A 13,618-nucleotide genomic window follows, 5' to 3' on the forward strand; every position below is an offset into this window, starting at 1 on the left:
TCCCAAGGAAGTGAAGTCAAAGCTGAGACCAATGCCAAGCACTGTATGAGCTTCCTTGAGAATTCAAAAGTGAATAAAACACTCTGCCCTTAACAGATCTATAGGCTAAAGGAGAAGAGAGGTATTAAAGTACTTAGTTCCCAAACAACGGGCCAAGGCGGGTATGGCAGGTGATGGAGCAACTATCTGGAGTAGGGTAGAATGGCCATGGTGGAAGCTTTGCAGAGAAGAGGGCATCTGAACCTGAGCCTGAGGAATAAGTAGGAATGTGCCAAGGGGAGATAATAGGGATGATATCCCAGGAAAAACAAAGGGCATGGGCAACAGCATGGGGGTGCAAATGGACATCCCCACGTGGGGACAAGACACTAGCTCAAAGCACGGGAGAGGAGCAGAGGGCATGGGGAGGCGAGTAGGTGCACCTCACCAACTGGCTTGTTGCTTCCTCCTTGGCACTGAAAAGCAGTTTTGCCTGATTCTAATTCTCTAATGTTAGTGCCACTTATAAACACACTTTGGAAAAACCAAGAGGGCTTTTCCTTCCCTATCTGTAAAACTCTTGGTTTGAAAGATAGGGCAGGGCTCATTGGTAGAGATCCAAAAGCAAGTTGAGTCAATATCTTATGCAACAACCTGAATTCCACAGCAGATGATGTCACCTATAAATGCCCTATAAATGGATCAAAGCTTCGGGTGCATCTGAACAACTTATCTGCATCGATACCCACTGCTACCAACATGGCTGTCTCAAGGCTTCAGCTGATAATTGTTTGGGGACTGCTTGTCTTAATCCTCACGTGCCAGGCGGGTAAGTACCTCCAATCGCAGCTCATGCATTGTGCAGTAGTTAGCCATGATTGGAGGAAGTCAGTGGTGCTGATCCAGAACAGAAAGGGGAGAGAGGGGAACTTTGGGCACTGCAGAAAGAGCACGGGACTGGGAGACAAGAGGCAGGTCTTCTAACAAAAGAAAGTAGGACTTTTATTCAAATGTGCTTCAGTTACAGCCTCTATCCTCAGTGAGTGTATAAGGTTTAGAATCATTTTTTTTCTTATACCCTCATGTGATAAGCTGACACTATTATATTATAAATTCCTTGAGAGCTGGGGGTGTTTTTTTTAATGATTAATATTCAAAGGCAAAGAGTCTGGAATAAGACTCCTAGGCCGGACTCTACCACTAATCAGAGATGTGACTTCAGGCATGCTATTTAACCTCTATGGGCGCCACACTTAAAAGGGAATATCAGTAGTTAACTTTAAAAAAAGAGAGACTGAACATACTGGAAAGGTATCTGGTCCATCATAAGCATCCAATAAATGTTAAATGTTATTGTTATCATGTATTATCTCATTTGATTCTCATAATCCTTTTAAGTAAACAGGCACAGTTTTATCATTTTCCTTTTTGCAGGTAAATAAACTGAGCCTGCAGAGGGAATGTTACTTGAACATAGACTCAGGTAGAAGTGGCACACCTAGGATTGAAACCCAGGTCTTTTGATTCTTTCTATTATAAAGCATCCACTTCTTTCATGTCTGTTCCAAGCACATAGAGGACCAAAAGCCAGCATGCAGAATTCTCATTAATTAATTTTTGGTCTACAGAAGACAGTGAGCTCTTAACTTGTCTGTATTCAGAATGATAGGTCAGAAAACACAGACAGTACAAATAGTAACAGAGCCTTCTGAGCTGTTCTAAATATAACTTGGCAGAACTCCCAAGCTCGGTCACCCCACTGTCCACTGGCACAACACACAGGCAGACGCTCTAACAAAGCTACGGCAGGGATGGCCTCAGAGACTACTGTGTCCATCTACCCCTAAAGTAATCACCGTGGTAGAGTGAAAAGTGAGATTTATATCCTAGAGACCAGTTCCAGGTCTGTCTCTCACGAACTTTGAAACTGGTTAAATCGGTTCACTGCTTTGAACCTCAATTTCCTTATCTGTAAAATGGGATGATTACCAACTGCACCAGGTGAAATAAGCATACTTTTTTTTCTGATCTTTATAACCATTTGGTTTTGATTTATTAGTTTCTTAAGATAGCGTAACAGTTTGAGAATAAAATAGAGACATCAGGCTTTTTCAGACAAAAAAACCAACATGAATTGTTGAACACATCTCCCCCTCCCCAGCTTCTGTCCAGTTTTATCAAATGCCAAGAATAATTGACTTCTTTCAGAAAACAATGACACAGCATCAGCTTTGGATTCTTCAATATTAACTGATCAAAAGCGATCTGATATGGCAATTTCTCCAAATTCTATATCCCTTAGTTTATTAAAATACATGTTTTTCAAATAAATATTCTGAACAACCGACATCAATCCAAGCAGTGAGATCACAAAGTGTTGCTTCTTTCTGCAAGGAAGGCACCTCATTAGCTTATGCAGAAAATTCGACAGCCACACTGAAGTCACTAGGCTGTGGTAAAGACGCGATGGAGGCTACTCGCGATCCCAGAGACACCAAGGACTCTGCAGGGTCACTCATGTGAACAGGCTCAGAAGCCGGCTTGATCCTTAGGGCCTCTGCAAAGCCATCACCAAACCAGCATGTGACGCGTGCTACGTCTACGGTAAAGCAGAAAAGACGATCCTGGCAGGGTTTCCGAAGATCTGCAGACCGAGGGGCGGCTGACAACACAGCCTCAGTGGCAGCCCTGCCTCCTCCGCTGATTGAAAATATTTAAATGAAGCCTTACCAACACCTGGTTCAGCTGAGCTGAGGTGCTCAAGGTCCATCTCCGCGTGAGGAGTAAACCGGAAGAGCCTGGGGCAGCATCTCTGCGCTGTGTCCTTGTGGGACCACTACTGCTTCCCCTCTCCTCAGCCCGCTGTCTGCTTGTTTCTCAGAAAAGCTTTTCTCCAGGTGACGTGGGCCACTTTGCCCCTCTGCCACCCTAGCACTCGGACCACTTCCTGATTCTTCACCCAAATCTGCTGCTCTCTCCCTGGGCTCAGCTGAGCTTTGCTGGATTTCTGCTGTGTTGTTGTGTTTTGCATCATTTTCTCCCGAAGTTCTATCTTCGGGACATATAGGTTTCTCCTTAGTGCCGCTGTAGGGCTGTGGTTCCTCGCACCCTGATAGCGGTTGCTGGTCACAGCTATCAGTCTTGCCATCACACCAGGACACAGTTTTTGGTTTACATTTGTTATTCTGTAAATTAAAGTCCCCTAAAGGCTCAATCAAATTTTGTGGCGAGTCATAATCAGCTATGTAGGGCTTTATGTCTAGTACCTGTGTGCCATGAATCATGTCAATTCCAGAAAGGTATATGGCTCCACCTTCTACCTTTTCCATTCTGGCCACAGTCAGTCCTATTGCACTGGGACGATGTGGGCTCCTTGTAGAGAAAACGCCAGTCTTTGCACTATTCAGCCTGGGAGGCTGCATTTTTGCCTTACAGCTCAAATGACCATTTTTGTGAAAAACAAACAAAATCCAAACATGAGAAAACTGTTCTAAGTCCATCAAGAAATGCTCAGGATTATTAAAAATGCTTTTTTCTAATCCTCAAACAAGCCGGTGAATGGCTACAAATGGATGGCTGCCTTGGAGTACCATTCTTAGCTGAGAAACAGGGTTCCAAGTAACCAATTGGCTCAGTTAAAAGATTCCCTGTCTCCAGAGCCGGCCTCACGCACCTGCACAGGGTCGCTGTGGGGCGAGGCCCGGGCTCCTCCAAGCCGCGCATGGCTACTGGTCTCACAGGTTACCATCCGCCGAAATAATCATACTTTTGTAATCATTTTGTAAACTATAAAAACTGTATAAGTATCAGCATTACTATATTTTTTCATAACTTTATGATTATATTCACTAAGAAACTCAATCAGGTAATTAATGGAAATAGAGGCTACCCCATATTATATTTGAAAGGAGAAAATATTCAACTATTGGCTTTGATAATTTGTTTCTGGTATGTCAAATTTAATTTTTATTATTTTTCAACATTTTCAAATTTCTTAATATGTTAGCAGCATTTTTAAATTTTCATAATGTCTTTAAGCACTGGAGGAGAAAGCTACTATGAATCATTCTGTTGCTATTATTATGAACAACAGCAATAATAATACAGTAAGCATTTATTGTGGGCTTACTTTAGACCTGATACTGCCGGAAGTGATTTATACAATATAGATATACACATATATAGATATGCACATATATATATACATACATATATATGATATACATCACAAAGTATCTTTCCATCTTGACAGTAACACAATGAAGAAACTGAGAGACAGAGTAATTAAATATTGTTTACATGGTTACCTGGTGAATTTTTTTGCTGAAGGCAAGAGTCAAACAGGTATATAGGGCTCCAAAACATCACCCGCCACACTCTAATACCTTTCATTATATATCCCATCCAAGGGCTGGAACCAAGGATTTGATCTTCACACACACTGCAATCCAGGACTCCTGGCATTTTGAAAAGTTAGCATTTAGCGTCATATTAAAATAAAAAGTTAAAGTAAAAATAATAAAATTAAGTTGTTATGCAAGTAGGCAGATAGGAACACAGAAAAAAGGAACTCACTTTTCATGCAAGGAATTTCTGGTTCACAGCTGGTAAATGTCTCCAGGGAACAATTGCTTGAAGGCAGTATTATATCACATAAGGAACGTGCTCTGTGAAATTTTTAAAAAATTTAAGTTCAAACCCTGGCTCAGCCACTTTCTAGATGTGTGACTTTAGGTGAGTCATTTAATTTCTCTGAATATCTGTTTTTCTCCTATAAAATTGTAATCCTATCACTGAACTGAATAAGGATTAGGCATGTGATGAAAGCACATCCTAGTACCTGAGCATCAAAAATATGCCTTCTCGATTAACAAAATTGATAAACCATTAGCCAGAGTCATCAAGAAAAAAAGGGAGAAGATGCAAATCAACAGAATTAGAAATGAAAAAGGAGAAGTAACAACGGACGCCTCAGAAATACAAAACATCATGAGACTACTACAAGCAACTATATGCCAATCAATTGGATAACCTGGAAGAAATGGATACATTCTTAGAAAAATACAATCTTCCAAGACTGAACCAGGAAGAAATAGAAACCATGAACAGACCAATCACAAGTACAAAAATTGAGGCAGTGATTAAAAATCTCCCAACACACAAAAGCCCAGGACCAGATGGATTCACAGGCGAATTCTATCAAACATTTAGAGAAGAGTTAACACCTATCCTTCTCAAACTCTTCCAAAATATTGCAGAAGGCGGAGCACTCCCAAACTCATTCTATGAGGCCACCATCACCCTGATACCAAAACCAGGCAAAGATGTCACAAAAAAAGAAAACTACAGACCAATATCACTGATGAATATAGATGCAAAACTCCTCAATAAAATACTAGCTAACAGACTCCAACAGCACATTAAAAAAATCATACACCATGATCAAGTGGGGTTTATCCCTGGGATGCAAGGATTCTTCAATATACGCAAATCAATCAATGTGATACATCATATCAACAAATCAAAGGATAAAAACCATATGATCATTTCAATAGATGCAGAAAAAGCTTTTGACAAAGTTCAACATCCATTTATGATAAAAGCTCTCCTGAAAATGGGCATAGAAGGAAATTACCTCAACATAATAAAAGCCATATATGACAAACCAAAAGCCAACATTGTTCTCAATGGAGAAAAACTGGAAGAATTCCCTCTAAGAACAGGAACAAGACAAGGGTGTCCACTCTCACCACTGTTATTCAACATAGTTTTGGAAGTGTTAGCCACAGCAATCAGAGAAGAAAAAGAAATCAAAGGAATCCAAATTGGAAAAGAAGAAGTAAAATTGTCCCTCTTTGCAGATGACATGATATTATATATAGAAAACCCTAAAGACTCTACCAGAAAACTGCTAGCACTCATTGATGAGTTTAGTAAAGTAGCAGGATACAAAATTAATGCACAGAAATCTCTTGCATTCCTATACACTAACAATGGAAGAGCAGAAAGAGAAATTAAGGAAACAATCCCATTCACCATTGCAACAAAAAGAATAAAATACCTAGGAATAAACCTGCCTAAGGAGGCAAAAGATCTGTATGCAGAAAACTTTAAGACATTGATGAAAGAAATCAAAGACGACACAAACAGATGGAGGGACATACCATGTTCCTGGATTGGAAGAATCAACATCGTGAAAATGTCTGTACTACCCAAAGCAATTTACAGATTCAATGCAATCCCGATCAAATTACCAATGGCATTCTTCACAGAACTACAGCAAGAAATCTTACGATTTGTATGGAAACACAAAAGACCCCGAATAGCCAAAGCAATCTTGAGAAGGAAAAATGGAATTGGTGGAATCAGGCTTCCTGACTTCAAACTATACTACAAGGCCATAGTGATCAAGACAGTATGGTACTGGCACAAAAAGAGAAAGGACGATCAATGGAATAGAATAGAGAACTCAGAAGTAAGCCCAAACACATATGGGCACCTTATCTTTGACAAAGGAGGCACGAGTATACCATGGAAAAAAGACAGCCTCTTCAGTAAGTGGTGCTGGGAAAATTGGACAGCAACATGTAAAAGAATGAAATTAGAACACTTCCTAACACCATACACAAAAATAAACTCCAAATGGATTAAAGACCTACATGTAAGGCCAGACACTATAAAACTCCTAGAGGAAAACATAGGCAGAACACTCTATGACATCCATCAAAGCAAGATCCTTTTTGACCCACCTCCTAGAATCATGGAAATAAAATCAAGAATAAACGAATGGGACCTCATGAAACTTAAAAGCTCTTGCACAGCAAAAGAAACCATAAACAAGACTAAAAGGCAACCCTCAGAATGGGAAAAAATAATTGCCTATGAAACAACGGACAAAGGATTAACCTTCAAAATATACAAGCAGCTCATGAAGCTTAATACCAAAAAAGCAAATAACCCAATCCACAAATGGGCAGAAGACCTAAATAGACATTTCTCCAAAGAAGACATAGAGATGGCCAACAAACACATGAAAAGATGCTCAACATCACTCATCATCAGAGAAATGCAAATCAAAGCCACAATGAGGTATCACCTCACACCAATCAGAATGGCCATCATCACAAAGTCTGGAAACCACAAATGTTGGAGAGGGTGTGGAGAAAAGGGAACTCTCCTGCACTGTTGGTGGGACTGTAAGTTGGTACAGCCACTATGGAAAACAATTTGGAGGTTCCTTAAAAAACTACAAATAGAACTACCATATGATCCAGTAATCCCACTCCTGGGCATATACCCAAAGAAAACCATAATCCCAAAAGAAACTTGTACCATAATGTTTATTGCAGCACTCTTTACAATAGCCAGGACATGAAAGCAACCTAAATGCCCATCAACAGATGAATGCATAAAGAAGATGTGGCATATATATACAATGGAATATTACTCAGCTATAAAAAGGGATGAGATGGAGCTATATGTCATGAGGTGGATAGAACTACAATCTGTCATACATAGTGAAGTAAGTCAGAAAGAGGACAAATATTGTATGCTAACTCACATATACAGAATCTAAAAATGGTACTGATGAACTCAGTGACAAGAACAAGGAAGCAGATACAGAGAATGGACTGGAGAACTCGAGGTATGGGAGGGGGCGGGGGGTGAAGGGGAAACTGAGAAGAAGCGAGAGAGTAGCACAGACATATATATACTACCAACTGTAAAATAGCCAGTGGGAAGTTGTTGTATAACAAAGGGAGTCCAACTCGAGGATGGAAGATGCCTTAGAGGACTGGGGCAGGGAGGGTGGGGGGGACTCGAGGGGGGGGCGTCAAGGAAGGGAGGGAATACGGGGATATGTGTATAAAAACAGTTGATTGAACCTGGTGTACCCCCAAAAAAATAAAAAAAAAATAATAAATAAATGCAAAAAAAAAAAAAAAAATGCCTTCTCTGACTTCTCCTTCCTGTAATGAAAACAAAGCAATTCTGTTTACCATGGTTGCCCTGTGCTTTACGTAAGGGTCGTGTCCATATATGTCCATTTTTACCTTGACTCTTAGCAGCATATGCTATGTACATAATAGTGGGCTCAAAAACACTTGAATGAAAAAACCAACGGCTGAAGAAATGAATACTTGGTGGTTAGTATATTGATCTTGGTTATACGTCCCAGATTGGTAGCACTCCTATCAAATCTTTGGTTGTGGCATAGTAAACAATAAATATTTGCAGAATTGAGAGCCATATTTTTTACTAAGAGTTTCTATTTTAGGATATAATATAAATGCAACTCTTCTCGCTAATTTGACAGCCAAAAGCTCCACACCAAAAGCTAGTTACATCTCCTTCATTCAGAGTCATGGGGTACCTTGTTTAGAAGTTGGGACTACTTGAGTCAAAATTTGTGGTGGGATGGACAGAAAAAATAGAAGGCCCCCCCTTAAAGTTGCATTTCAGATAAACACTAAATAATTTTTTTAGTTTAAGTATGTCCTAAATATTTCATGGGTCATTTTTACACTAAAAAAGTATTGTTGTTTATCTGAAATTCCACTTTAACTGGGCACCCTCTGTTTTGATTTACCAAATCTGCCAACACTACTTGTGAAGCTACAATAAAACTAAAAGATAAAGGTCCTACTTCATCCTGGCACCAGTGTGCAAAGGGGAGGCCATTTATACCTTTTAACTGCCCTCTTCTATTGCTTTTAATCTCCTGAACCAGTTAGATCACTAAGCAAAGCCAAAACCCACCAAGAGAACTTGCATTTCACCAGCTTCACTCTCTGGATATTTGGCCGCATTCCAAAAGGCACTTGATTAAATATCAAAGTAAGAGATCTGCAGTTACAGTCCCATCTTCTCTTGCTACTTGGAAGATCTTCTGCAAGTCACTTAATGTTCTCAGTTTCTGAGTCCAGTGAGCTAAAATCTGCATACTCCACAAGGTTGCCCAAGCTTAAAATTACGCAGTAGATGTAAAATCATTATTTACAGAACTATCACATGCTGTACGAGTGATAGAATTTTTCCTTGTCATCATTATTATACTACTTTAAATCTTATAAGACACTTGTAGTTAGATCATACCTTTTCTGTCAAAGACTATGCAGTTCATCACAGAGTGCTTAAGAACCTGGATTTTAATAACAGACAAACATGGGATTGAATTCTGATTCTGCCACTTACCAACTCTATGACTTTGAGCCCCTTCTAAACCTCTCTCAACTTCCATTTCTTTACCTTTAACTGGGAATAATAATTTTTCCTCCTTTATAGGGTTGCTATGAGAATAAAATGAGATAATGCACATAGATTGCCTGTCACAGGTGTGCTCAGCAAACGTTACCTATTATTATATCATCCTCCTTATTATCATTTCCACAGGCCCAAGGATTACATGAGAAAAATACATGAAAACCAAGCATTCTGTATTTCAGCCCTGGCACTGGCATTTACCAGCTGCTTTAACTCTGAACAAGTTACTTAACGTCTGGGAGCATCAGTTTTCTCATCTGGAAAGAGAACCAATGTCTATCTAAGCATCAATATCTGTTGGTCTCTTTGGTTTTAGGAATAAATGATGTAATGCACGTGAAGACAATAACCAGGCAGGCATTAGAGGTGTAATAAATATAACCATATAAGGCTATATAATTAGTGGGGAGGGGGGTATAAATGGCTCTAGGGTTCCCTACAATAGAAGAAACTTCCCTTTCTTATTGCTGAGAATCACTCCTGAGATTCTGTTTTGTTTTTCAGATGACAAACCAGTTGGCAAGCCAGATGACTCAAACAAAAACCCACAACGAGAGTTCCCCAAATTCCTAAACCTCTTGGGCTCAGAGATCATTGAGAATGCCGTGGCGTTCGTCCTCAGCTCCCTGAGGAGCGGCACGTGAGCGCTGAGACAAACCTCGACTCCATTCTGTCCACCTGCTGAGTCTAATGATTTTGTAAAATCCAATCCAAAGACAAGCTCTGTGAAGACACCACAGACCCCTATGATTAGAAAATTCAACTATTCAGACCCTGGGATTTCATAATGCTTTGCAGGAATAAACACCAAACCAATAGATTTAAAGAGATAATTATGCACACGTGACTTGTCAAATTTGAACTATTATGGAAATCTTAGATCTTATTGCTTAATGACATAGGAAAACTTGGAGAAGAAAAGTAGTGCTCAAATGTTATATCTTAGTGATCATTCTAACATTCCTGATCAGTCTAAATCATAATTCATTTTTTCTCTATTTTTTTCAAGAGGATTTTTTGAATAGGGTGATAAACGAAAACATTCATCAAAGTGATTTCCCCAAATGATTTTAACTTAAAAACCTACAACCCAAAAATAATATATTGAACAAAGGAAAAAGTGTCTGTCTGATTTATTTAATAAATTTGGGCATCCATGTTTACTTATAAGCAGAAAAGGTGTATTTTTTTGTGTGTTTTTGCTTTGTTCTTACAGTCTTTCTTTTAAATTAATTTTAAATAGGTGTATTTTTATCATCTCAAAGTCACTGACTTAATAAGATTCTCTTAAGGGAAGGAGCACAATTGTGGAATGAGACAAGTAAGCACTGAAAGTGAGGAGACCTGGTCCTGTCACTACTCTGCTTAGAACTTGATTTGTGTAAGTTCCACTTGTGAAAGGAAGGACTTAAATGCACTAAAATCTAAGGAACCATGGAATCATGCAATTAGTTACTCATGAGAAGGGTGAGCTTTACTGAACCTAATTCCAGGAGAAAGGACTAGTAAACTCTCTAATCCTACAGTGAGACTTATGTCCAGTCTCATTTGAGTGCTCAGAGATACCTGCTGTTTCCTTATCCAGTTCTCTCCTGAGAATGGATATTGAAACATAACTACAGAAATGTTAGACTTGAGAAAGTAATTCTATAAGTAACTAGCATAAACTGAGTACTTCTGTTTTAGGCATTACGCTAAGTGCTGTGTATGTAGTACCTAATTTAATTCTAACATTCCCTATGAAAAATAGGTATTGTTATTCTTAAATTTTATAAATAAGGAAACCGAGTCTCAGGGAGCTTAGTTAGTGCAGCCATGCTAGTAAGGGAGGAGGGATGGAGCTGAATTCAAGCAGCCTGATTCCAGTCCGTGCTCTATCACTAAGCAGAAGAGCTACTGGAGAACAGAGGAGAACTGTGCAGGAAGAGGCAGTAGAGAATAATGATTAAGCTGTGTGATCTTAGACATGCCTCAAGGTGCCCATAGGGATAAAACACTATCCCTTTGGTTAGTTGAGTTACCTTATATGCAACTCCAGGAAGCAAGCCTTTCCCAACTTTTTTCCCTACTGGCTTCATTTCATAACAAGGGAGTGATTAGTGTAAGCTTAGAAAGCTACTATCATACACCCTGGAACTTAGCTCACCCTTTTCCATAAGCTTCTAAGAATATAAATCAGCCTTGGGCATTGGAAGATGTGTCCAAACCAGATACGCCTGAACCTCACCCCAAAGACAGCTAAGCTTCTGAAAACACTCCCTTATGTTTGCATCTTTCCATTCTTACCTTCTCAGGGAACAGCCTACCTCTTGTTGCAGGTGTCCCAACACTTTGCCTTCATTCAGGCTCATTGGTGCTCACACCCTGAACCTTTGGAGTGCCACCCTAAAGGTTCAGCGTATGAGACGGTCCAATAGGCAAGGCAACATGAAATTTTATTTTTTCTTAATGTTTATTTATTTGCTTATTTGGCTGCATCAGGTCTTAGTTGTGGCACACAGGATCTTTCGTTGTGGCCCCTGTAGCATGTGGGATCTTAGTTCTCCAACCAGGGATCAAACCCGCATCCCCTGCATTGGAAGGCAGATTTTTTATTTATTTATTTATTTACTTACTTACTTATTTATGGCTCCGTTGGGTCCTAGGTTGCGGCACGAGGGATCTTCATTGTAATGTGCAGGCTTCTCTCTAGTTGTGGTGCATGGGCTTCAGAGTGCATGGGCTCTGTAGTTTGCAGCATGCAGGCTCTCTGGTTGAGGCACTTGAACTCAATAGCTTTGGCGTACAGGCTTAGCTGCCCTGCAGCCTGTGGGATCTTAGTTCCCCAACCAGGGATGGAACCCACGTCTCCCTGCATTGAAAGGTGGATTCTTTACCACTGGACCACCAGGGAGGTCCAACATGAAATTTTAGAAAGAGCAAAAGCCATAGAGAAGATAGAAGTTCAACTTCTATCTTGGCCTGTTATTGGTTGTGTGACCATGGTGAGGTCAGTTGGTCTCCTTGAGTCTCACTTTACTCCTTATTAATATTTAAAATGTTTGGAACTTAATTGTTCCAGACCTTAATGTCAGAATTTTTTTAACTGCATATAGAAAAGTTTGAGTGGATTCGTGAACCAACTGTAGATGCCCTAATGGCCAGGGAGGAATAGCTCTCTCTAGGGATATAAAACAAATGGACTAGAGAGAAGGAAGCCTCTGAGGCAGAGATTAAATTTTGGATGATTTGATCAAGGCTGTCTCTCTAAACCCCAGTGACTATTCATTTAATAAATAGTTTTAAAAGTTGCATTTGTATTATATGAGATAATTGCCTCATCTAATCAAAAGCAAATCATCACTCTAGACTTAGTGGTTCATAGCAATGCCTATTTCTATAGGAAAGAAAATTTGGCCAAAGTTCTAGGTATTTCCCAAATTAAGATAGGCAGATAAATAGATACATATATAGATATCCCATCTTTCTCCTGCAACATATGCCTCTTTCTTACTTAGTCCTTTAATGCTTATTTAACTTACGCCTACTATGTGTCAGATTCTGCCAGTGCTACCAAGATGAATAACACTCCCATCATTAAGAAGCTTATAATTTGGACTACCACCTAGCACAGTGCACCCTAGGACTGTACAGGAAAACAAGAAAGTTCTATGCACAAGTGCCACGGGCATGCCTTGGAGAAAGGAAGACCTGGAGGAAGGGGTGGGCATTAAGAGGGCTTTACCAAGAAGGTGAATTTCCACATGCAGTCTCAGATGATGAACAGAAAGGGACAAGTTCTCAAAAACAAATCATCCAGTAATTGGACACCTAATTAATCTGAGATTCTCCCAACCTCTGCTCAATCACATTGACATGATTTCCTTATGTTAATAGACTTACAGTCTTAAGTCCTAGTGTCCTGCATCACTTGAAATCATGGGGATCCAAGTCTCCCAGTGTCTTAAGTTGTTTGACATCTTAAAGTATAAATTACCTTTCTTGTGTTAAATAAGAATCCAACGAACCTCACTAAGATTGAAAGAAGTGAAAGAAGGGAAAACACTTTGCAAATGCTTAATATCTATATACATTTTTTGAATTAAGAAAAAATATACTTGGACACACTAGAGGACATGTTTAGACTTGCTAAGTCAGAACTTCCTAGGGAGGGAGCTAGGGATAAATAAATTTAGTAGGAAATCCTCAAGCAGTTAATGAGTAAAACTGCAGATGGGCATGACATCACTCAATATCCACTCCACGAAGTCTGATGGATAATGTTTCTTTTAGAGCAAGAGAAAAAAAATTTGCCTTCCCTAAGGACCGTTTCCTCATTTCTGGTTATAAGATTTATGTAGCTTGGTTTATTTCATTTATGTACTCTTCCTATCCA

The 13,618-nt window shown here is 39.6% G+C and overlaps 1 protein-coding gene across 1 annotated transcript; it reads left to right on the forward strand.

The window, feature by feature from the left end:
* The first annotated feature begins 663 nt into the window (after positions 1 to 663).
* On the forward strand, positions 664 to 10,401 carry C1H5orf46 (chromosome 1 C5orf46 homolog). Its single transcript, XM_057748275.1, has 2 exons — positions 664 to 808; positions 9,748 to 10,401. The coding sequence occupies exons 1-2, from the start codon at positions 739 to 741 to the stop codon at positions 9,885 to 9,887; spliced, it is 210 nt and encodes a 69-aa protein (XP_057604258.1). The 5' UTR covers positions 664 to 738; the 3' UTR covers positions 9,888 to 10,401.
* The last annotated feature ends 3,217 nt before the right edge of the window (positions 10,402 to 13,618 follow it).

Source organism: Hippopotamus amphibius, chromosome 1, assembly GCF_030028045.1.
Source record: "Hippopotamus amphibius kiboko isolate mHipAmp2 chromosome 1, mHipAmp2.hap2, whole genome shotgun sequence".
Classification (NCBI taxonomy): Eukaryota; Metazoa; Chordata; class Mammalia; order Artiodactyla; family Hippopotamidae; genus Hippopotamus; species Hippopotamus amphibius.